We start from the raw sequence: 26310 nt of genomic DNA, 5'->3' as shown, positions 1-26310 counted from the left end.
AATTGCCTTAAACTACTAGTGTTAATTTCCTGATTAACCAAAAGTAGTTGCCAAAGGTATAGAATCTAGTATCCCAAGAGAGTAGACATATAGAGAGGAATTTCACATTATCAATGATTTTGTGATTAAGGAAGAGTAATGGTGGAGAAAAGGTTGTGTTTAATTCAACCTTTCAGATCCTATTACGAGGAGTTTACTACTACTACACTTGATTTGTATATCGAGGTGTTGAGATTATTTGAAACGCACTTTTTGTTTTATATTAGTGCAAGTGGGAGTTTGTTGGGTTTTATGCCCTAAATAAAACTCATTTCAATATAATCAGATTTACTTATTAATATAGATCAGAAATAACATTTAATGTTGCATGGTTGACATGATTTATTTCATGATTATATGTACATAATATATAAATTCATTTGAAACCCTTTTCACATACTTGATCCTGTTTATTGTGCCGTCAACACATTGGAAAGTAAACATGACTATGTGAATAAAGTTTCCTAGATTTATCAGACATAGGGTTTTACTGATATGATAATCTACAACAGAGTTTACTTGCATTTGGAGAAGTGCTATGTTCTTTCCAGAGCATTGGTTAAAGTAAAGCTCAGGTTGGATTCATGGAGTATGCATCGGAAGGGATCGATATTGAACTTTGACTTAGATTTATTAAACTTACCGTAATATCTATTCAAGTCAATATCGCCAAGTTGATCCTAGATCAAATGTTCTTAATCCTGTTATGATTAGGCTCAATCTTGAAAGGCTATTCGTGTTCTTTGATTTGTTAGTTAAGCCTACTATTAGGTCAGGGTGATACGTACATTTTGGGAACACGGTAGTGCAATTGAGTGGGAGCGCTAACATAAACATGGAATCTATCGCTTCTATCTGGCGAATAGTAAGCAAAGGATGATCTCCTTCGAGCTTGACCAAACGAACATAAATGGTGGAGTACTCATTTCACATAAGCTGAAATATCATTTATATGGTGTCAAGTGTTTTAAGGATAAAATACATAGTAGGGTGTTACGGTAATCTAATCCCTTTACCGTGTAGATCATTCATATAGAGGATCATTGATCACATTAGGATTATAACAATGGATAACTAATGATGCGTCTATATGGTGGAACATATAGAGCATTCTATATACTGAGAGTGCAATTCTAAGTTCTATGCGTGGATTCAACGAAGAATTAATAAGTTAGTGAATTTTAGTGCTAAATTCTTGATCTACTTATTGGAAGCTCGGTTATATAGACCCATGGTCCCCGCACTAGTTGAGATAATATTGCTTGTAAGACTCATGTAATTGGTTTTGATTAATCAATTATAATTCTCAAATTAGACTATGTCTATTTGTGAATTTTTCACTAAGTAAGGGCGAAATTGTAAAGAAAGAGTTTTAAGGGCATATTTGTTAATTATGATACTTTGTATAGTTCAATTAATAAATATGATAAATGACAATATTATTTAATAATTATTTATAGTTATTAAATAGTTAGAATTGGCATTTAAATGGTTGAATTAGAAAATTGGCGTTTTTGAGAAAATCAGACGCAGAAAAGGTAAAACTGCAAAATTGCAAAAAGTGAGGCCCAAATCCACTAGTATAGGGCCGGCCACTTTTGTAGGAAATTTAAATTGATATTTTCATTATTTTAATGCCAAATAATTCAAACCTAACCCTAGTGAAATGCTATAAATAGATAGTGAAGGCTTCAGGAAATTTACACTTAAATTTCTATACTTCTGATTCAGAAAAAAACTGAGCCTCTCTCTCTCCCTATCTTTGGCCGAACCCACTTTCTCTTTCTGCTTCCTTCAATTTCGAAATTCTTAGTGTATGAGTAGTGCCCACACACAGCAAGTGATACCTCAATCATAGTGAGGAAGATCGTGAAGAAAGACTTTTAGCAAGAAGGAGGTTTCAGCATCAAAGATTCAGAGAAAGAGATCCAGGTTCAGATATTGATAATGCTCTGCTACAGAAAGGAATCAAGGGCTAGATATCTGAACGGAAGGAGTCATTATATTCCGCTGCACCCAATGTAAGGTTTCCTAAACTTTATATGTGTTTATTTCATCGTTTTAGAAAGTTCATATTTAGGGTGTTAATCAACATACTTGTGAGTAGATCTAAGATCCTGGTTAAATAATTTCCAACATAATTACCATCTCGTGATAAATAAAAACTCGAAGTAGACTTAGCTCCATTACTGTCGCGATATAGGGAGTGAACTACCATAAATTTTTTGTGTCTCTCTTATAAATACTTAACTACTTATCATTCTTGCCAATCTAGCGAACGTGTGTGGCTTAAAAGTCTAATCAAGATTTCTAAGTCAACATCAATAATTACTCGCAATATTATAAGGTACCAAAAGGACCTCACAATATTTATTAAAATAGATTTCGTTGTATCAAGAAAGACACACCTCACATATTTAATGAAACCACAATATCAATAGAAAAAGGCGCGAACACACACACACACACCAATTAACGGAACAAATGGTCATGCATTCAAAATGCAATCATGGTAGACATTACACATATTTTATAACCGATGTAATTAATTCAATTAATAAGCCTATTATTGTTATTGTTATTATTATTATTATTTTGTAACGGTTTCATTATGACCATTATTTGCACCAGAGATCTCTTTTCAATCGTGGATTAGGCAAGTTGAGCTCGAACCTCTTGCTGAACTACTATATTTTTATGTCTTTTCTATATTATTTATAGGGTAAATACTATTTTGGACCTTTTGTTTTGTAAAAATTATTAATTTGACCATCTGTTTTGTTAAATGACAAAATAGACCATATATTTTCTAAAATAGTAAAAATAGGATCTTGAGCTTAATTTTTAAAAGTTTTATTTTTTAATGTAACCATCTTTAAAACAATTTCTAACACGAACAGATACAAAAAATGTAATTAGTTTTGTCATAACATCTCTAAATCAGATTATTATTAAGTTTTATTTTGACAAAAAATCAGTTCAGGATCCTATTTGTACAATTTTAGAAAATACATAATCTATTTTATTATTTAACAAAACAGAAGATCCAATTAATAATTTTTGCGAAACACATGATTCAAAATAATATTTACTTTTATTTATAATACATATAATTTATACTACATTATTATAGTACTCCCTATTCTAAATGACTACTCATATATTTATTATCTGTTTTGAATACTCGTACAAATTCAATGTTGTCTTAATAAAAGAAATTAAATATATTTTTAGCTTTGCTGAAAGGGATTTTTACACTATATGTCAAATTTGGTACTTTTTTTACATTTTTATTTATGTTTGGTTTTTTAAACTTTTATATAAAATCAGTTTTTCAATTTTACTTTTCACAAAGTTCTTTAATTACAAAAATACCTTTATTGCTTATGTTTAGTCTCTTTTACATGTTAACTCCTTTTCTCTCTCTTTTTTTTTCCATAATCTTTTTTTTTCTCTTCATTTTTCCGTCTCTTTAAATTAAAAAAATAATTTAATATTAATTAAATAAGAGATTTTTACTCAATTCAACCAAAAATCACATATTATTACTTTCTTATTAGTGAGCAACATTTTGAATAATTTTAACATTGATTGTTTTTTTTATACATTTTTAAAAGTTTAAAATTTTAAAAATTATTACTTACCTATTAATATTGATATAATGTACCTTTACTATTTTTTTCAATTTTGACTTGTTAGACATGATTGTCTCTCTCTCTCTCTCTCTCTCTCTCTCTCTCTCCAGTCAAATACTCATTTTTTTGTTCTATTCTTTTATATTCATCATATTTCTCTTTCTTTTTTTTTATTTATTTTTTAATAGAACTTCTCCAGTACACATGTTCTCTCATTCCACTCTGATTTTTCATTTGTAAAACTGTTTTTTTTAGTTCATAAATTCACAATTTACTGTGGCCTAAGAGTAACAAAACTATGGCTATTGCTAGAGCTTCTTCAACTTTTCTTCTAATTCTAGATCTTAGAAATGTTACTAAATATTGAATAATCTTGAAAACTCAAAATACAAACTAAAATGGGTAAGAACGCTATTGCAATGGAGGATCATCGTGTTTCTCAACCTATTCCGGAAGCATCAACTTCAAAGAAAAGGCCATTGCCATATAAGGGTGAAAATGGAAAAGCAAAAAAAAAAAAAAAAGTGAAAACAATGCAAATGCTAGTGTAAGTAATGTCATGTATAAATACCCTATTTTTATGTTTTATTTATAATATTACGGCCTAAAGTTTTTATTTACAAAAATACGCTTTTAAAATTACAAAAATACTCTTTTCTCAATAAAAAGTAAGAAAACAACTAAAAAATAACGTGAAATTAACATCATGACAACTATGAAACAATCATAAAGAAATTACAAAACAACCAAAAACACCCCAAATAAATAACCTTGTGGCAGCTACAATACAACTTTAAATAAACTATAAAACAATAAAAAAAAATAATTTATTAGTTTTACTGAAGTACGTATTTTTGTAAATAAAAAAATTAAAAATAAAAAAAAAACATTCGTGTTAATATATTTTTATAAAATATCAAATCAAATTGCACTAAAAGAGTATATGTTTAGCTTTTCTTAAGTACATATATTATTGAGTTGATATACAAATAATTTGTAATTACTTTTACGTTTGTTTTATTTTTTTTGAGATTATTTGAGATTATTTGTATGTTTTTTAAGTTGTCGCAATGTATTGATGTTTAATCTATTTTTATGTTAAAGTGCAGTTGTTATCGAGTTGTTTATTCATTTTTTTAAAGTTGTTTAACAACAATAAAAAAAAATTTATGTTTAATTTTTTATGGGTACATATATTTTTGAGTTGATATACAAATATTATGTAGTTACTTTTAAATTTATTTTATCGATAACTAGTTTTTTATTTCTTCTTAAAGTTGATGCAATTACTAGAGTTGTCATACAGTTGTTTATTTGTTATTATTTAATTGTTCGATTAATTAAGAGAAAGTTAATATATATGTACATATTTAGTTTTTCATCGTACATATTAAGATTGTTTTTGTTTTTGTTTTTTTGTATTTCCAAATGTCAAAAAACCAATGTATTGATGTATATTTTTATTTTTGTATATATTGAAATTGTGTTGTTGTCTAGTAACTTTATTTTTAGTTTGTTATTGTTGTTATTTTATTGCTAAAAAAGAACAATCTAAAAGTCTGTTTTTTTTTATTATTTTTATTCAAAATAATAATAATAAAATAAATTATACTATTTAAAAGTATGTTTTAAATAATATTTATTCAAGCATTTTTTCACAACGTAATACAAATCACATCTAGCTCATTTCTAATCATTAGTTGTTTTATAGTTGTTTCATCTTTTAATTTATTTTGTTGTTGTTGTTTCACCAAGTCATCTATTGAAGAGTTTTTAAGGGAAAAAGACGAGATAATGATGTCGAGGTTGCAACTCAAAAGATTAACGTATAGTTTTTGTTGTCTTTGTTTGTTTCAAAGACTTATTTTGTTATGTTTATGTATCTTTTTTGATGTATTTAGTAAGAAAAATTGTTCAACCTTAAATAGTTTATGTCTCTCACTTTTTCTATTTATAATTAGTTATTTTTCAGTTTTAATTTAGTTATTATATGGTTCTTATTATAGGGTTCTTAAAAAAACTATATCATTGGGTTAAGCCTTACATTTATTAGTTTATTTGAGTTTTATAGTTAAAGCTGTTTTAGTTTCATATTTATTAAATTTTACAATTACGTTATTTTTTAGTTGTTATATTGTTGTTTTTATGTTGTTCAATACATGATATACTTACAATTATGTTTAACTATAAATCGTATTTTAATGGTTCATTATTTTATTAATTTTGTCATCTTAATATTTACAGTTGTGTGATAAGACCTTTGATGGTGTTTAAAAGTTGAACCTTCTAAAGAAAATATTACAAGGTTTATAACTTATTTTTCTGATTTTTCTTGTTTGAATCGTTCTTTGCTTGTAGTTCATTCATTTGAAGAAAAAAATCATAGTAGAACAACAATATAAAAACATAAAGACAATAGTTGCTAATATGTTTTTTAACTGTTAACAACTATAACAATGATATAAAAATATAAAAATAATTGATGAACAAATAATTGTATATTCTTCAATATTTAGCTTCTTCGAGTGTCAGTATCAACAAAAGTAACATCTTTTGAAACTGATCCCCTCCTTGGAGCAGATAAAAGTTGTTTAGTTGTTGTTGTTGTGTTGTTGTCAAGTTGCTTCATCGTTGAGTGTCGTGAGTAATTTTCACTTTCAGCCACTGTCATATTGTTTCACACTATTGGTTGGGTGTCTACTATAAGAGTTGTTATTCTGTTGTTACTGTGTAGTTGAATGTGTTCACAAACAATGAATATCGTGTGAAATCAGTTTTCTTTATTAATAACTTTATGTAAAATAACAAACTTTTGTCATCCTTAATTTAGAGTCTAGAGTAGTCGTGATGTTGCTCTCAGTAATATTAATGTGTAAATTAACAAAATACATATTAATGTGTGTGTAAATATGTATATTTATATATATGGTGAGAAATATATAAATAAAATAGTAATTCTATATACAACACCAATAAAAATTAAATAAATATCTTACAGTAAAATAAAAGAATATTGGCAAATTGAAGAAAAAAAAATTGATTTAATAACTTAATCACACAAAATTATGCAATATTGAGAGATAAAAAATAATATTGAAAAATTTTTATATACAAATTCCTCGTATGTGTATTTATATATATGTACTCATATGTGCATTTTAAGTTGTTTCAAATGTCAATATAAATGAGAGAGAGAGAGAGAACAATATATAGTGTAATTAAGCAATCATGAGTTCACGTGATGACACAGTGTTAGATATGATTGATCTAATTTATTTCCTTTTTATAGCTATGAAATATAATATATTATATAGGGGTATATGTATATAGGCCCAATTTAGCCTACCATTAAAAAGTAGTGTCTTGTTTATATAATATATCATCCTTGAAAAGATATTAATGTGCTTCACGAGATAAGTTGTCCGTATTTTTGAAAAAAAAAACTTTTAGATTTCCTATTTTTCTTCATTTTTCCTTACCAAGCTAAAAATGTAAAATTTGAGCCTAAAATGCCTATTATAGAAAAAACCTCTTGCTGAAATTCAAATAGAAAATGAGTTTAGCTCACCGTAATAATTTTTTTTTTTTTTGGGACAAATTCGCTCTAACACCTTTTATGCTAAAGAAAAGCACAACCAATAATAATGTCCCACGTCACCCAGCTACACAAATAAGTAAAACCTCACCATTGATCTTCACATCCAACGGCTGTAACGAATCTATTAGCAATCGAACGTTTCTGATTTTCGATTTGCAGCGATATAAACCTTCTCTCTCCTTCGCTTTCATAAACCCTTACCATACCCTAACCTGAAATTTTTAGGGTTTTAGTCAGTCCCCGAGTTGAGAGAAGGATCGAGCTATACCGAAGGTACGGCCCCGACGGAACCATCTCATCTATCAATTTTATTATCTTCATGTATTCTGGAAGATTTGATATGTTTACCTTGGATTATCTGTAGTTTTCAACGTTTCGGTTTGGGTATATGGATTATGATAGCCGATTTAAATTATTTATCAACTTATATAATTCGAGGGAGGTGTTCTCGTGCTGGGGTTTTTTTTTCTTCTGTTTTCAATCAATAACTATGTGCGACTCTATTTCCCTGTAAGTTAGTTGATATAGTGAAGGAAATGAAAGATGAATGTTTCGTTTTCTGGATTTACAGAGCTGTTTAATTCGAGAGAAAGGGTTCTCATCTGTGTTTTTTTAATCGTTTCTTGCGTTTAGTTAATATTGTCACATAGATTGTAATAGATATACATGATTGATTTGTTAATGGTCCTCTGTGGACATACTTGTAGTAGCGACTTTTGTTAATCTGGTGGTGTTTTGAGTCGGTCATTGTTTTTTTTGGGTGTTAGCATAGTATGAAAACACTTGCTTATTGTATTTGAGTGCTGATATAGTTTATAAAGGAATCCCAAGTTTCTGTTTGATTTGAATAAGTATTAGTTTGGTTGTTGCTTCAACTTGTATTGAAGATCCATTTATTTTTTCAATTTGTTGCAGGTTATTGCAATGGCTTTCTTTAGTAAACTTGGGAATATACTCAGGCAATCTGCAACTAAGCAGATTAGTTCTGAAGTGTCTCCCTTTAAGCTCTCCATGTCCCAAGCGGTAAGATGCATGTGTTCAATGGCAAGTTCAAAGCTTTTTATTGGAGGTAAATTTGCGTTTTTTTCCTCCCGGTGATATCAATCTACTCTTTGTATCCATTTTTTTTTCATTTTTGGATTTCTCACTATTTTTAGTGTAGGTATATCATATCAGACAGATGAACAAAGTTTAAGGGAAGCTTTTGCAAAGTATGGTGAGATTGTTGATGGTAAGTTCTTAACTATTTTTGCTAGAGATAATGGATGGGAAGTTATAGTTTCAGTTGCACATGCTTCTTCCGTTGGCTGGCATGGCTTTATTAATTTGGAGTATTTCTAGGTTCAAGTTGCACAATTGGGATGGTCTTGTCCCATTTGGGCACTTTCATTTTTTATTTTCTTTTTGCATGATGTTATTTTATTTGTCGTGAAAAGCTGGAAGTGATATTTGGTTTCTGCTTACTGTGTTTGCAAAATACTTATCTACTGAATTTCTTGCAGCAAGAATTATTGTTGATCGTGACACTGGTAGATCCAGAGGATTTGGATTTGTCACTTTCACTTCTAGTGAAGAGGCATCCAGTGCTATCCAGGCTTTGGATGGACAGGTACATTTTCTTTTTCTTTCATTGTCTCAAATAACATAGTTTAATAACTTTGTTTAGCTTTGTTGAGTTAGTAGTCTTTATTTGTAATTTATTGCTTAAACTTCTTCAGATTTCTTTTTAAACTGTGGCTACTAATAACCACTACTGTCAATTACGTTCTCTTGTTCTTTACAAAATGCGAGATGCTACAAACCACCACTTTTATCTCGTTAATCTTAACATAGTAAAGTTACTGTCACATTATGTTAGCTGTTGGGAGACCTATCTTTAAAACTGCACATCATTTTCATCTACAACAAAAAGATCAAAATAAGGGTGGTGATCCATCTATTATAGTGTTGATAGTTATGATTGAAAATGCATTCAAATATAGAATCCAGTATAAGTTGAACCAAAGATGTGTTTTGGACTTCTGTATCACGGTAGATCATATATGTATTCTTCTAATGCCTGTTTTGGGTGGATTTTTTTTCTCCCAGGATCTTCATGGTCGACGAGTAAGGGTGAATTATGCCACTGATAGGCGTGCTGGAGGTGGTGGTGGCTACGGTGGCGGCGGCTACGGAGGTGGCGGCTACGGTGGCGGTGGCTATGGTGGCGGTGGCGGTGGCTACGGAGGTGGTGGTGGCTATGGAGGTGGCGGTGGCTACTCTGGAGGTGGAGGTGGTTATGGTGGTGCTGCTGCTGGGGGGAGCTATGGAGGCAGTGGTGGTGGTGATAGCTTCGGAAGTGGAGGAAGTTATGGTGCAAGTAGTGGTGCCAGTTATGGTGGAAATTCAGTTGACTATGGTAACAACACTGGGAGTTACAATGCCGCTGCTGGTGCCCCCAGCACAGATAACTTCTCTGGCAGTTTTGGTGGCAGTGGAAATTTTGGTGTTGGATATGATGCAAGTACTGGTAGCAGTGGAAATGCTGGTGGGGACGATTCTTTCGGAGATAACAAACCAGATGCTCCTTTGGAAGGAAGTTACAGGGACGACGATGATACTAATGACTTTGCCAAAAGAGCTTGAGAAAAGAAATTAATGGTGGGGAGTGGTGCATATTGCTTTCTTTCAATGTTAAGTAGACTGCTCGTTCTTTTCCTCCCCTCTCTTATAATTCTTTTCTTTTTTGTTATAGCTTGTTAGTGTCTTCGACCCCCTTTGTGACCGAATTGTTTATTTTATTTTTTTTGGTTTTGGCTCTCAGACTTGGACTACAGATGCAGGGTTATAGACTGCTCCCTATGATAAAATCTGAAATAATTCTGTTTTTAAGGGTTATAACGAAGATGTGCATTTGGTGAACTGAATTTGTTTTTGGATACTTCACAAGAGTTAATATATGCAGTGTAATCAATCAATTTAAGAATATTGGTTCGCTTATTTTTCTTCTGCAGATCTCTTGGAATTGCACTACTTTTCATGTCATGTCCATGTTTCAATTAATTTTTTAAAACCATAGTAGAACATTGTGTCATTGCAACCAAAAACTCGAAAAAAAGAAGTAAAGAGAATGTAAATTGTGAAATGTCATCGTTTCTTACAAAGATAGTAAGAGAAAATGATGAAATTGAGGAATTACACGATGATATGTGTTGATGAAATTTATATTGAATTCAAGTTGAAATTGGAATGATCATCTTCTAATAAAAATCAAATCAATGAAAATGAGAAAATGCTCAAACTGTATTTCCTATTATTAAAGTAAAATCTGATTAGGGTCTGTAAACTTTGAAGAGAGGCTCCAAATGAAGACAAATAAAGTACAACAAAGCAAAGGGTTGTTAGCTTTTGAGATAAATGAACATATCCTCATCTATATATACAGACTGCAAAACTTAGAACTTCTCCACTTGATTCTCATTTTCGTCCAACGAAAACAGAAGCCTTTGTGCATTCAAAACCACAGGAGACCCTTTTTTGGTCCGCTCAACAATCTGCTTTATCAGTTGCTTCTCTATCTCATCATCAGCATCACTAATCTCATCTTGACTATCTGAAGTCTCGTTTGATCCAAGAACTAAGGAAATACGCTCTTCCTGAATTCTTAAATTGCTCCAAGAGAATTCACCAACTGGTTTCTCTTCAGCTGTTGGAGAATGTTGCACAGACCCATTTGTTTTGCCATTTTGACTCTCAGAAATAATGTCATTGGAACAGCACGAGCCTTGGGGATTTTCATAGAACCTGCAAGGCGAATCCTCTTCATCTGAGTCGCTCATCTTCATCAGTTCTTCACGAGCCTCATTGTAAGCATCAAGAGCTTCCCCTGATAAAGCCATGACAAAGGGTTGAGACATGTTTTCACATTCTTCTCTAGCAGCAGGACTTTCTTGCATTGAGGGATACTTTAGTGGACTGATTGAGAGCTCTCCCCAATTTCTACGTTCTAATTCTATCATTTGTATTTTTCTTTGGCTGTTCTGAAGTGCTGTCTCAAGTTCATTTACACGTTCTTCTAGTCTTGATTGAATAACCTCATGCAGACGCAAGCTAAGCTGCCTGGGAGAAACTGCATAATTTGCAGAGTGATGAGTGGTATGGGTGCTAGGTCCATCTTCGCTTGACTTGGTTTTGGCAATAGCTTTCCCTCCAAGCATGTCAACTCTCAGTTCACCTTGAGCAAAATCCGCCACAAAGTCTGGTTCAAGCTGCAAAATTTTCAACATGACTATTTGAAGTACATAATAACAAGCACTCTTGAAGATGAGGAATGATAAAACACATTTCGACTTCAATAGATTTACCGATAACACGTAACAGGAAACCAACAAAAGAGTATCAAAAGCTTCTATGTGAACTGTTTGGCTAAACTTGTACCTTTTTTTATAGTTAAAAGCATAAGATAAGTAAAAATTGTATTGGATAATTATTACATAAGAGCCTTTTTTTAATGAGAAGTTCTTTTCCTATGTGCTCGAATATCATTAAAAAAAGGATAATTTAGGAGTAAACTAGAAATTATGTAAATCATTTCTAGCTTCTCCAAAGAGGTCTTTTGAATTAGAAATGATTTCTTTTCGAACACTTGAAGGTCTTTTTCAATCCTAAAAACTGAAAAAGAGCTTATAGAAGCTAATGAGTAAACCGGTCAAAAGAATAATACGAAAAGAACCACTAGAGCACTGAAATAGATAGTCCAGCATACATTCAGGGTCAAGATAAAATTGAACAGAACAGAACTGTCAAGCTGAAAATAATCAATAAATAAAAAGATGTGAAAAAAAACCTCACGCTTACCTCAACAACATCAGACAATCTTCTCTGCTGAGTTGATGCATTTATGTTTAGCCCCAATCTCTCTAGTTCAGCTTCAAGCTCCGCCTCAATTTTGCTCATAGACTCTGAACTCTCCTCTGCTTTCTGTAAATATGAATCTCTAGCATCATCTTCGATAGGACCATCAATATTTTGTTCAGAAAATAATGTGTTCTGAGCCCTCTCAGAAATGGAATACTCATATGTATCCTGTGATTCATAGTTCTCATTAGCCAGCTCCTTCACTGTCAATGAATCTTTCATTTCAAGTTCATCATGTAAATCCTGAACTAAGTTCTCAGTTTGATTCAGCAACTCCTTCAACTTGTCAACTTCACTTTTATTGGTTATGAAAGAAGATATTATGCCGATAGAGATACCGAGACAGAATAACACTGTTCCATCCAGCGAGCCTGAGGAGAAGTGAATAAACATTGACATTAACTTTTTCATAACAAAAGAAACTCTGGATTTGGATTTAAAAAAGTGCAGTGCTGAATCCAGATTGCATTAGCGAGAAATTTGATTCGTCGAAAAGTTGGCGAATGCAATAGGAACTGTAGGGGGTTTCCCAGAAAAGATTTTGGATAAGAAAGCAAACAAGCATGGTTTTCACTGAAGATGCTACTGTATGCATTAATTAATTGCCTACACCATTCAACAAAGCCACGCAACAGGTTTTCACTAAAGCAAAAATCTGTTTTTTGTTGGGGTATAAAAATGAGCTAAATGTTTATATATGAATGTGACTAGACACCAAAGTCCATATCATACTTTTCAATGAAATTTAATTAGGATATGACACTACAGTTCTCCTAATCAAGAAAACAGATTCCAAGGATTTAAGGAGACAAGACAATGATCATATACTTTGTAATAAGAAAAACAAAATGAAAACATTCGCTTCTTCATCATTATTTAGCAATTAAGTATAAAAAAGAAAGAAAAAAAAAAGGAAGAAATCATACCACCTTGAGAATGGAAGCCTTTTCCATTGGAAAATTTACTGGAACTGCACAACTTTCTATTCTGTCCCTTTCCTGTCTTAGATTTCGTCTTCTTTGAGTGAGACATAGACCCAACTTTTGGTAGTGGTGGAACCCCAAAAACTTTTTCATTCTTTTCTAAACATGCTTTGGTTCCAGTTTGGGGCATATTGTATGCACTGCCCATGACACGGCTTCCATCAGTCACAAACAGTGTCCTCCTAGCTGGTGTTGATGGTGATGGAACAGAATTAAGCACATACTCTTTCATTTGAGCATGTTCATTGTATAATTGAGCCATAAGGCAACTCTCCAAGGAATTCATTGGTTTAACCAAATGGCCACGATAGCGTTTAGTTCTAATTGAGCTTATGTTCTTCATTATGGAATCCATTTCTTCAGCGGAATGTTTTGGTGATAGTGATACATCATAACAATTATCACTAACATCATAACCACCAAGTAACCGATTTCCTCCTTCTTCATGCTGTTTAAGATTTTCATCCCCAAAATTTACCGCCTGCAAATTTAATACAGAAAGTACATCCAAATCTTGGTAACTTGTTAAGCTTCCAAGCTTTTCACTGCTCCCACTAGTAGAAGCAACTTCAGTTCCTGAAGCATCATCCAGTGGGGAAATATCTGTAAGTATATTTTCAATTTCAAATGTCTTATCTTTAGCAGCATTGCCTGGTAATTTTGATCTGTGTTTCAAAATGCGGAAGGGGCCACCCGAGGATTCAGTTTTCTTATAATCAGAATCTCCATTTGACAATTGTAACAACTTATCCCTATCTTTGGGAATGTTCTGCCAATACTTGGCCAAATATCCAGCACCAGCAGCAGCTGCAACAAGCCAAAAATCCATTTTTGATCCCCCTTCCACAAGAAAAACATTACCCTAACTCCAATATTTCATCTTTATTTCAATTCTCAGCCCTCTCCAAGAAATGCCTGAGTTTGGAATCCAAAACCCTCTTAAACTTTTGGGGTTATAAATAATGACGAAATTTTAACTTTAGTTGAAACCATATCCTTGGATTGAATGTAAAAATCATAAGAAGAAAAAAAACATACGTTCCCCAGCCTCAAATTAGCTTTTGAACTCTCAAAGATACAAAACTCCTCAGAGGTGGATTAGGAATTAATGTCAAAATCTTTCGCTAAAGGTCAGAGACCAATCTCTCGGTCCCCAAAACGATTATTAATCAAGTATACACGAAAACAGATACATCACAACACAAGTGTCCCCAAGTGAACGAGTTGTGGTAAAATATAAAAAAGACTAAGCTCTACCCAGATGATAACAATCTTGAAACTTTAAAAACCATCAAAGATTAAGCTCCATACCTCAAAAGCCACCATCCCAGAACCACTATAGGTAAACAAGAAGGGAATGAATAATCCAGCTATACCCTTTTGGTAAAAGACTTTGGGCTCCAAAACGCATCAATGGACACAACTCATTTGAGATATTAGCACATACCCAGTCAAGCAACATAAATGATAAGAAAAACAAGTAAGAAAATAAATAAAATAAAAAATGGCTATTTATGTTTAGGAGTTTGTGTTTATGAGGCAAATATAAAAGATACCCAATTTCCTAAATCTTAAATGGACTGTCTTAGGAGGAAAAGGAGAGGACCCGACCACCCTCACAATGTTATCTAAACGAACACCCCACGAGTTCTTCCTCTTATAAAAGAGGGGTTTTTAAAGTAAGTAAAAGAAAGGAAAAGGGAGTTTTGCAATGTTTATTTCAATTAACTATTTTTTCGGTAGAGAATTTTTCCCATTTCTCTTTCAAGTGATGTACTTGTGTGAAGTGGTATGGTTTTCTTTCTTTCTATTTTTTTTTTCTTTTTTGAAAAAAAAAACCATAGATATTTCAAAATAAAAATCAATCATTTGTAGCTTGTAAAAAAAAACAAAAAATTCATTAATATTTTATAGCAAAATAAAACTTAGTATTTTCGAGAAAAATGAACTAAACTATAGTAGATTTTATAGGTAGTCCCATGATTGATTAGCGATATTTTTTAAAAATTATTTTTTTAGAGAATTGTTATTAAGCACCAGTGATGCTCATCGTCTTTTTATAGGTGATGCTTCATGGTTAATTAGTAATATTTTTTAAAAGTTATTTTCTTAAGTTATATGAGTCTAATACTTAATTACACTAATAGTGGTATAACACTGAAAATGGTGCAAGGCACCATTGGTGCTTTTAGCAATTCTCTCTTAGAGCATTGCTATTGGGCACCAATTATATAAGACTTGATACTTACTTATACCAATAGCGGTATGACACTGAGTAGAATGTTAGGTATCAGTGGTGTCTTTTAGTAGTTTTCAAATATAAATAAAGAAACTTACATAAATAAGTGAGTTTCACAATTATTTGTTATATCAATATTTAGAGATATTGACAGCAAAATTATTTGAGCTATACGACTTGTCACACTTAATCACAAAAATTAATTTTTTGATGAAAAAATCCTTCAAACTACCATTCAGTTTTGCTATTTATTATTCTGTCCAAAAATTTCAGCTACGTGCCATGGTGGCATGTGCACTATGTACCTTGATGTACACATAGTAGATTTTTAGTGGTCTATATAATATTAATTATTTAAATATTATTTTTTTTTTTGAAGAAAAAGGTAATTACATAAAATTATTTAAATATTATAAAAAAGAGGTAATTATATAAAACATCAATTTTTGTAAAAATTTTACATTTTTATGTTCAATTTTTTTTTTTTTTTTTTTTTTACATTTTTACGGTTTTTTATAAAAATATAAGTAAACAATAAGAAATAATATGAAAGTAACAAGAAAATAACATCAAAACAACAACGAAACAACATAAAAAATAATATACAATTAACAAAAAATTAACAACAAAATAATAAAAATACAACATAAAAATACACCAAAAACCGTATTTTACGTAAATAAAATCTAAAAAACCGTTAAAATATTAAAAACTCCATACAAACTGTATTTTTGTAATTTTTTTTATTATTTTTATAATTTTTTTTAAAATTATTCCTAAAAAATATTTAAAATTTAAAAAATAATTAAATTACCCGTTATATTTTTTTTTTTCCTTTTCTTGTTCTTTCTCTCTAGAATTATCGAGATGTCTTCTTCTTCTCCTCCCACTCTCACAATTCTTCCAAAACCAAAACCATATGTCCATCTGATTAAAAAAAGTTTTAAACTTTACCATTTGATTATACACATACAATACCAATGAATATGTATATATATCTAATGATTAATTATGTATATATAAGAGTTTCTTCTCAAATCCCACTTTGAGAATTATATAGACCTCACATCCTCCATGGTTGGATTTCCTTATGTTATCTCATTTTTCACACTGTGACGTGGCAATATGAACTGGTAACACATATATGTTATTATTTATGCTTGACAGGATAAATGCTCTGAACAGACTTTGAGTAATATATCTGCACGAACAAAATCTACCTGACCGAGCAGAGCAAAGGTAGATGATCTGAACAACAAATGAAGTCATTTTTTCGAGCTGTGCATCAAGACTTAAGTACTTCAGTTTTGATATCGTGAAGCTCAAGTACAAAAGCAATCCGTACAATTATGGGATCGTATCAAAGGGATATGGCAAGCTGTCCGAATCCCTCATTTCATGTACTTTAAATATGTAATGTATGTTCTTACCAATTATAGATATTGTAAACAAAAGGGAAACCTTTCCTCGTACATTTAGCTCTATATATAGTGATCTATCCTCACTGTAAAAAGGGTGGAAAGAATTGCTTTAGAGAGATCTAAGAGAAAATACTCAGAGATTTCATTGTGAGAGCTTTGAGAGAGGAAACACCGTAATTTTTGTTCTCAAGTCAATACACTCTAAGTGGAGTAGGCTATTAACGAACTAAAGGGGCCGAACCTCTTTAAAATCTTGTGTTCTTTGTTGCTTACCTATTTCTGCTCTGGCTTAATTACATTTCTTATCGCTTATTAATTGACTCACTATTGTTGGCTAAACGTGAGGTCAATATTTTGGTGCTTTTATTGAGAGCAAAAATCCAAGTTTGCTCTTTGCCTTAAGTTTTATCAGACATACAAAATGGTGTGCAAACTCCCAGAGGCGTGGTTGACCAGAGTGATCCACTGCTGATAGATCCTGCTTTGCGAATTCTTAGAAATACAAGGGTCCCACCAGGAACCCATCCTGAGCAGCCAAATACGCAGCAACCCACTGTGGGTCAAGGTGTGACATCTCCTATGGCTGGGATTACACTAGGTGTGCAAGAGACTAGGAATACCAGTTCGGCAGCCGATCATAGCACTCCCAACACTGGAATCCCATCCACAACTAATGCTCGGACGACAATAGGAGATGATACTAAGATTCAGAACCTCCGCAATGCCCTTGGACTCACGCAAGGTCACACTAATACCTTGCATCATGATCAAGAAGAGCTCCGTGCTATAATAAACCTTGTGTTCGAAGAGCAGAGGTGTCAGTTCATTGAGTGGAGGGATAGGGAGATGGAAACGTTGAAGGCTCAGCGGGCAGCCATCGATGACCGAACAAGACAGGCCACCATGCTGATACGGAAAGCCTATCAAGTTACTAATTAGCAACCAGCTGCTACGTCCAATATCCCACTGAGCGACACGGAAGAAATTCCTGCTGGGCATACTGCCCAAACTCATAATGGTCAGCCGTCCAATCCCCAGTCATAGGTTTCACCTGTGGACCAAGTGGTAGGCGTCCAGACCCTATCCGATAATTCTTTAGGTGGAGTTATACCTAATAACTCCATCCAAACTAACAATTTTGGCCAACAAACCGGCAACACCAGTCAATCACTGAGGCAACCTGGTGTTTCAGTATTTAACTGATTGGGTACGGCCCATAATCTCAAGATTGATTTGAATAGAAGGAGAGGTCTGGATGAACTATATGTTCAACCAGCTGCTTAGTCCGGTATCCGCATCCAGGACCCAACTCTAAGAGATCCTGACATGACACAGGTCGACCAAGAGGTTGAACTAGTTCACCCATCTATGCAAGCACAGTTAGATGAATTAAAAAATATGTTCCAAGGCCTGGCCGACCAAAAACTCACTGATCTGAACTAGATCAAGCACGCGGATCGCCCTTTACTCTCGAGATCAATGTCCTGGAGCTACCCCTCAAGTTCAAAATGTCGACCTGGAAGATGTACACAGGAAAGGAGGATCCCTTGTCACATCTTAAATATTTTGAAATGCAAATGGATTGGCAAGGGGTACGAGGTGATGTGTGGTGTAGAGTATTCTCTGCTACACTTTCAAAAGCCGCACAATAGTGGTCTTTTAAGTTACCACCAGGAAGGTTTAATTCATGGAAAGCCTTATCCTCGGAGTTCCATGCACAATTTTCTTCTTCTCGCCAACTCCCGTTACATTTAGAAGACCTGTTCGAAGTGAAACAAAGACCAGGAGAGCCTCTCAGAACCTATATAAGGAGATTCATGACAGAAGCTACGAAAGTAGCAAGGTTAACTGAAGAGGGGAGGTTGGCCGCCATACTGGGGGGCATTGAAGTATTTGGAGAATTGTGGAAAGACATTAAGAAAAGTGGCCCTGTAGGATCTACGGTAGAGTTTTTAGACTGAGCAGATGGCTTTATCAAGCTCGAGGAGGCCATTCAACGGGCGGATGTCGAACCTAGGCTAAGACAACCACAGGTCCCCTCGGAAAGAGCACTCGGTCAATGCTTGCAATATCCTAGTGGCTCGACTTCGAGCGAAAAAAGATCCAATAACAACGGCAGGCAAGGCAATGGGAAGAAGTGAAAGTTTGTAGGCAAAGCCGAACAAACCCCTAGAGAAAATGCCTCCAAATTCACTGCCTTTTCTGTCCTAACTAACGACCTAGAGACAATTTACATGGCAACCCAGTCTGTGGTCCCCATACAAAAAACCTGCTCCCATGAAAAAGGACATAAGTAAAAGGGACATGTCCAAATTTTGCTGTTTTCACGGAGACTATGGCCATGACACAAATGAGTGCAACAACCTGAAGCGGGAAATTGAATTCTTAATAAGAAAAAGCAACCCGCACGTGCAAAAGTACGTCAAGGCCGATCAAAATCAACGGGCCGCCCAAGCAAACAATAACCAAGACCTACTAATGCCTCCACCAATGGATGAGCATTTACAAGTCATCATTAGGGGCTCACACATTGCTGGAGATTCAGGCAAAGCTCGGGAGAGGTATGCCCAAACTTTACAGTACGAACAAAAGGAAGTAGTTTTACCCGTAGAAGAAAGGAAGCCAAAAATGCCACAGGTAGGGAAACCCACTATAACCTTCATTGAAGAAGATGCTATCCACGTTCGCTTCCCGCACAATGATCCCTTAGTCGTGGAAGTGCAGATAGCAAATAAAACAGTGGCCCAGACTATGATAGTGTTGGGAATATTTTACCAGGATCTAGATTTACTAACAAGTATGTTGATTAACATCCTAAGTATGAATTCTCTAAAACAATAAAAATAAACACATAAGGGTTTAAGAAAACCTTACATTGATTGCAGCGAAATAATGACTCCTTCCGTTCAAGATCTCTAGCCCTTGAAACCTTTCTGTAGCAAAGCATTATCAAGATCTAAACTTGGATCTCTTTCTCTCCTTCGAGTTTGGTTACCACTGTCTTACTCACTATGATTGAGTACTTGACTTGCTATGTGTAGGCACAACACTCATTCACTCAAGGTTTCGAATGTGAAGAACAACGAAGGAGGCTTAAATCACTAAGGAAGGAACTCTCTCATCTAGGTTGGTTAAATAATCAAGATGACATTAGTTTGACAAAGTGTGAAGTGGATGAGATGAGAGCATCATGTTCCTTTTATAGTATTTCGACTTGGGCTTAGGGTTGAATTATATGGATTAAAAAAGAATAAAATATTGGGTAGAAATCCACTTATGGTCGTACACTATAATGGACCATTTTCTAGTTAGATTTTTACCACTTTATTTCAACCACTTATTCTTCATTTCAATAATACCATATTTTCCAATTCAATCCTATAAATGCCAAAAACTATTAATTTAATAATTATAATTAATTACTAAATAAAATTGTCATTTATATAATTTATTAATTAGACCATACAAAGTCTCTTAATTAACAAATTGACTCCAAAACCTCTTTTCTTCACAATTGCTTAGTGAAAATTCATAAATAAGACATAGTCTAATTTTAGAGTTATGATTGATTAATTAAAATCTATTAACTGAGTTTGCAAGCAGTATTATCTCAACTAGTGAGGCGACCATGGGCCTAGATAACCAAGCTTTCAATAAGTAGATCTAGAAATCACCAAGTAAATTTTCTACTTATTAATTCCGCCTTGCACCACTATAGATTTGGAATTGAATAACACTCTCAGTTATATAGAACGCTCTGTATGTACCACGATATAGATGTTGGGTTTTGTGCCCTAAATAAAATCCATTTCAATATAATCAGATTTACTAATTAATAAAGATCAGAAATCATTTTATGTTGCATGGTTCACATGATTTATTTCATGATTATATTTAATGTATAAATTCTATTAAGTCCAGAACATATGTATTTGTTCTTGATTATAGTGTTGTCAACACAATGGAATATAATCATGATTATATGTTCAAAAGTTTAATTCCCTGATTTGTCAGTTCACTGGATTTAGACTGGCATGATAATCAGCGATAGGTATACTTACACCTTGGATAAGTGTTATGTCCTTTCTAGGGCATTGACAAAGTTTACCGGTATCGGATGTATGGAGTATACATTTGAAGGGACCGATATTGAACTTGGATTAGATATGATAAATTCACCGTAATATCTATTCCATTCAATATCACCTAGTTGATCCTAGATCAAATGATCTTAATCCTGACATGATTAGGTTCGATCTCAAGAGTGTTATTCGTGTTCTTTGATTTGTTAGTTAAGCCTACTTTTTGGTGAGGGTGATACGTACATTTTAGGAACATGATAGTACAATTGAGTGGGAGCGCTAAACATAGATATGGAATCTATAGCTTCTATAGGTATTTAGAAGTGAAACGATGATTTCCTTCGAGCTTGGCTGAATAGAAATAAATTATTGAGATCTCATTTTAAGGATTATATTAGTTCACTAAAATATCATTTATAGGTGGCCAAGTGTTTTAAGGATAAAATACATTCAAATGGTGTAACGGTAATTTTGTCCCTATGCAATGTAGATCATCTATAGAGGATCATTGATTATTGGAATTATAACAATGGATAATTAATAGCGTATCTACATCGTGGAACATATAGAGCGTTCTATGTAACTGATAGTGCGATTCCAAGTTCTATGGTGGATGCAATGAGGAATTAATAAGTTAGTGAATTTACTTTGTAAATTCTAGATCTGCTTATTGGAAGCTCGGTTATATAGGCCCATGGTCCCCATACTAGTTGAGACAAACTGCTTGTAAGACTCAGTTAATTGATTTTAATTAATCAATTATAATTCTAAATTTAGACTATGTCTAGTTTATGAATTTTTACAAAGCAAGGACTTAAATGTGAAGAAAAGAGACTCTAGGGTTTATTTATTAATTAAGAGAGTTTACTAAGTCTAATTAATAAATATGTTAAATGGAAATTTTATTTGATAATTAATTTTAATTATTAAATAAATAGTTTTGGCATTTAAGTGGTTAAAATTGGAAAAATGGTATTTTTGAGAAAATAAGATAAATAGTTGGAAAAATGGCAAAATTGCAAAGTGGGGGCCCACATCCTATGGCCAGCCACTATTGCTCTATTTTTACCATTTATTTTATTTTTTTAATGCCAAATAATTCAAACCTAAACCTAGGTGGTTCCTTATAAATAGATAGTGATGGCCACAAATTGAAGCATGATGAACACACTTGCCTACAGCCAAAAATTTGAGCCTTCTTCCCTATGCTATTCGAACCTCTCTTCTCTCTTCCTCTCTTCATATTTTCATACCTTGAGTGATAGAGTGAGTTCCCACACACATCAAGTTGGTCCTCAATCATAGTATGTAAGACTGTGAAGAATCCAAACACAAGGAAGGAGTTTCGGGCTCAGATCTTGGTGATACTCTGCTACAGAAAGGATACAAGGGTTAGAGATCTAAGTGGAAGGAGTCATTTAATTCCGCTGCACCCACTGTAAGGTTTTTCATAACTTTTATGTGTTTAAATTACATTGTTTTAGAAATTCATATTAGGATGTTAAAAACATACATGGTAGTAAATCTAGATCCTAGAAAAATTATTCCAACAACTGGCCTCAGAGCCATAGTAATGATTTACTTTCATGAAATATGGATTTAAAACGATGTTTGTGTTGATTTGGATGGTTTCATGATGGTTTATGTGCATATTTGATGATTGTGTGGAAATCGTAATGTATGTTGTAAAATATTTTTTTGTTTCATTCTGGAAATATTTTTACTGGAAAGTAGACAAAAAATTAATGAATTTAGGCTTTTACAAAACTCAATTTGGATTTTTGATGAATTAGTTATGATTTTTTTGAATTTGGATGAAAATATCTGAAACCGAGCAACACGCTGTGCGCGCGCGGATAGGGTCTGACGCGGCTTCAGACACGCCCATGTCCGAATTCACTCGGACAAGGGCTGTCCTAAGCCCCTCCTGACCGAGTTTAGTCCTCCATGAGGCTGCTAGCAGTCATTCTATCGCCCATTTGCAGCCTAGTGCAATCTTGTTTTGGTGATATCTTTTGATTCAAAAATCGTTTTTCATTGAAACAAAATTCAAATTTTGGTAGAATTTTGTGTAGAATCTAAATTTTCAATTAAAAATCTAATTATCAGAATACAATTAATTTTTTAATTAATTAAAACTAGTTTTAGATGTTAGTAGGCTTTGATTTTTGAAAATTTGATTTTTCACAAAAATAGCCTTATGGTTAATTTTGAAATTTTAGATTATTTTATTTATTTTAATTATAAGATTAGATATTAAATTTTTTTATTATTAAAATTTGAATGATCTTATTTTGATATTAAAATATTATTTTTTAAAAATAATCTAGTTCAAATTTCAAAATTTGCTAATCATATCTTTTTTTTTTTTTTCAAATTTGTTATTTTTAAAATATTTTTTTAAATCAAAATTATAAGATTTGATAAATGATAGTTTTAACATTTTATCTTATTAGATATTTTTTATTAAAATTTATTTTGGTAAAAATAATATGAAAATTTGAAAAATTGGTTAGTTTAGGTTTGAATAGAAATCTTAAGGTTTCTAACCATAAAATTTTCAAACTTATTTTATTTTATTTTTTAATAAAATTGGCAATATCCTAACCATAAAGTATCTTATTTTTCAAATTGTTTATTTTGTAATATTTAATTTATTAAATTATAAGATTAAGAATATATTATTAGGAATATCTAAATTTTAAAATTCAAGATATTATATTATATTATCTTATTAGAAATTTAATTAATTTAAATTTTGAATAAACTTGAAATTTAAAAATTGGTTAGATATTTGAGTTTAAGTTAGAATTTAGGATATTTGTTAGTTTTTTGAATTTTTTCAAATATTCTCTAACAACCTAAATTTTAAATTCTAGTTAAGATATATTTTAAATTTTAAATTTTAAATTTTAAAATAGAGATATCTTATCCTACTTTTCAGATTATCTGTTACTTGTTTTGGTTTGTATTGCTTGATTATTTAATTATTTATTCAATTTTTTTTACAAACCTATTATTTATTTGATCTAAATTGATATGATTAACTTATTGACAGATCCAACGATCTAATGTTAATCATAGTTCAATTGTCAATAGATCTTATAAATAATTTGTAACAGGTAATTTTTGCAATTTCTTTCATCTATGTAAACCTAGTAACATGATAGGGCCCATCCAAATCATTTGACCTGTATGAGCCTATATGTTGAGATTTTTTCAATAATATACTTAAAATATAAATTATTTACAAAAATACCTTAAAAAATCTCAATTACAATAATATCTTCCCACGTCATTAAAAAATACCTTAATTCTAAATAATATGCCTGAAACGAAATTAATCCCAAATTCCGTTTTTTTTTTTCTATTATTTTCTTAGGTTTTCAAAAGTAACCTTTTGGTTACTTATGATGCTGATAAGAAACTAGTTAGTTACTTTTACTTATAATTTGGTTACCTCTAAAATCTTATTTGTAAACATCTTAATAATCAATAGCTATTTTTAAGTTATATTGTGTTATCTTATTATTTAAAATACACTTGGGTAACTTTAAAATTTATTTTCGAAACAAATGAGTTTGTCAAACAATATAATAAGCTACTATTTTTATTTACCAATTATTTTATATACCTTTTTAAAATAGTAAGCATATATATGAAATAGTTTTATTTAGTATACGTCATAGTAATATTCAAATAAAACTATGTAATATACATTTTAATTAAATAAATATATATTTAAAATAAATAGATTAAAATAAATATTAGAAGAAAATACACTTTAAATAATGAGCTTTATTATAAGGACATTCGATCTCCATTGTTGATTCTACATAGTTCTTGTTTTAGTGAGTAATCCTCCCTAATGGAGGAACGTTCATTAGTAATTTAACGCCGTAGAATCTCAAAGATAAGTATTATTTATAAGTGTTTTATTTTTAGTATGGATCACCCTAATGGTTGCGACTATTAGTAAGACTTACAAAAGTATGAAATAATGGTGGAAGCTTGAAGCCTTTCTCTCTTTTATTATTGATTATACATTTATTTATTTACTTTATTTTAATATTTATTATCAAATCAAAATTCACAAAATCATTTGTTACTATTATCACTTATTATTAACCTTTTATTTTTATTTTTCTAGTAACGCTTTTGTCCATAATTACTTCCTCGTGGAATCGACCTCCCGACCTATACTACAACCACCGCTAGTGGAAGTCACATTTGGGCGTTAAACAAATTTTGGCGCCGTTGCCGGGGAGGTACTTTTTCGAAAGCCAGTGAAATCTACAATCAAGAGGTTAATAACTTTTTTTTTTTTGTTACATTTTATTTTCTTGTGAATATTGGCTTATGTTGTGTAAATATTTGTGAAGAAAAGAAAAAAATATCAAGGAATTTAAAGTATGCTCTAAGGTTGCGGTTTTATCCGATCTTCCTTATCAGAAATAATTTCTTTATTTTTTTTTTTAAAAAAACACATATATATTTATATAATTATTTTTTATTTGCTTTTCCAAAAAAAAAAAAAAAAATTGCTTAATTTCATAATAGCTATTGTTTAGTATTTTTTTACTTTTCTTTTGTACTTTAGTACTTGTTATAGTGTTTTAGTTTATATTACTTTTTATTTTTTTTTTTGTTTATTATTTTTTTGTTTAGTTAATTTTTTTTTCTTTATTTTAGCTCTCTTAGATTTTAGCATCTCAAAAACAAATTATAAATACAAAAAAATAAATTATAAAAATCATAAAACACCTAGTATTTTTTACAACAATGTAATAATACATATGACACAAATCGAGTTTGCTCTGTCTAAGAAAGATTGATTTTTAAATAAGGTTTGTGTTAGTGTAACTTCCACCTTACCTGAGAATCTCAGTTCTGTCTAGGCAAGGTCGGGACGAAGCGGTACCTTGGCAACCTTTCCAATCGGCCTGGGAGCATTCTTGTGTTAATCTTTGTAATATTGCATTTTTTGTACCTTATACTAAAAAAAAAATTAAAAAAAAACTATGAATAAAATAAAAGAGAAATGAACGAAGAAGAGAAGCAACGTTTTGAGTTTTATTTTCCAACATACTATGCTTCATGTAAAAACTTTGCAAATTATAGTACTACTGATGGTACTAATAATTTTAATGGTGCATTTCAACTTAGCAAAAGAGAGAAACTTCAAGTTCAAGTAAATTTATTAACTAGAAAATTGGATGTTTTGAAAGCTAAGTATGAGGATACAGATGAAGTTTATGATGAACCTTATTTTGACTATGAAATCGTTGATAATAAGAATGGTAATCATAACTGGAAAAATCTTATTGACTGTAGTTGGAAGTCTGAGTACAACTACAATGCACCAATTGATTTGGATTTTGCTGAGAAAGCTTATACGTTTTGTTATTCATCTCAAT

The 26310-nt window shown here is 31.7% G+C and overlaps 2 protein-coding genes across 4 annotated transcripts; one reads left to right on the top strand and one right to left on the bottom strand.

Annotated features, from left to right (window-relative positions):
* Nucleotides 1-7378: 7378 nt before the first annotated feature.
* On the top strand, nucleotides 7379-10261 carry LOC115710275 (glycine-rich RNA-binding protein blt801). The gene is made up of 5 exons (XM_030638637.2): nucleotides 7379-7545; nucleotides 8188-8341; nucleotides 8435-8503; nucleotides 8775-8881; nucleotides 9361-10261. The coding sequence occupies exons 2-5, from the start codon at nucleotides 8197-8199 to the stop codon at nucleotides 9895-9897; spliced, it is 858 nt and encodes a 285-aa protein (XP_030494497.2). The 5' UTR covers nucleotides 7379-7545; nucleotides 8188-8196; the 3' UTR covers nucleotides 9898-10261.
* Nucleotides 10262-10536: 275 nt separating this feature from the next.
* LOC115710274 (uncharacterized) lies at nucleotides 10537-14853 on the bottom strand. Of its 3 annotated transcripts, none has more exons than XM_030638635.2 (4): nucleotides 14463-14853; nucleotides 13095-14066; nucleotides 12109-12539; nucleotides 10537-11519 (listed from the first exon to the last, which is right to left on the bottom strand). In XM_030638635.2, the coding sequence occupies exons 2-4, from the start codon at nucleotides 13978-13980 to the stop codon at nucleotides 10707-10709; spliced, it is 2130 nt and encodes a 709-aa protein (XP_030494495.2). In that variant the 5' UTR covers nucleotides 13981-14066; nucleotides 14463-14853; the 3' UTR covers nucleotides 10537-10706. The 3 variants fall into 3 exon arrangements, with proteins under 3 accessions (XP_030494495.2, XP_060968200.1, XP_030494496.2); XM_061112217.1 differs by having other exon boundaries at nucleotides 13098-14066; nucleotides 14463-14852; XM_030638636.2 differs by having other exon boundaries at nucleotides 13098-14851.
* Between the last annotated feature and the right edge of the window lie 11457 nt (nucleotides 14854-26310).

This window comes from Cannabis sativa, chromosome 3, assembly GCF_029168945.1.
Source record: "Cannabis sativa cultivar Pink pepper isolate KNU-18-1 chromosome 3, ASM2916894v1, whole genome shotgun sequence".
NCBI classification, from domain to species: domain Eukaryota; kingdom Viridiplantae; phylum Streptophyta; class Magnoliopsida; order Rosales; family Cannabaceae; genus Cannabis; species Cannabis sativa.
The sequence above is the reverse complement of the archived record's forward strand: the minus strand, read 5'-3'. Positions and strand labels throughout refer to the sequence as shown.

Coding starts and splice junctions, on each gene's coding strand:
- LOC115710274 (XM_030638635.2), bottom strand. CDS start 13,980: ATGGATTTTTGGCTTGTTGCAGCTGCTGCTGGTGCTGGATATTTGGCC. Junction 12,540..13,094: donor AGGCTTCCATTCTCAAGGTG/GTATGATTTCTT, acceptor ACTTCTCCTCAG/GCTCGCTGGATGGAACAGTG. Junction 11,520..12,108: donor GATTGTCTGATGTTGTTGAG/GTAAGCGTGAGG, acceptor AAAATTTTGCAG/CTTGAACCAGACTTTGTGGC.
- LOC115710275 (XM_030638637.2), top strand. CDS start 8,197: ATGGCTTTCTTTAGTAAACTTGGGAATATACTCAGGCAATCTGCAACT. Junction 8,342..8,434: donor TTCAAAGCTTTTTATTGGAG/GTAAATTTGCGT, acceptor TTTTTAGTGTAG/GTATATCATATCAGACAGAT. Junction 8,882..9,360: donor TCCAGGCTTTGGATGGACAG/GTACATTTTCTT, acceptor TTTTTCTCCCAG/GATCTTCATGGTCGACGAGT.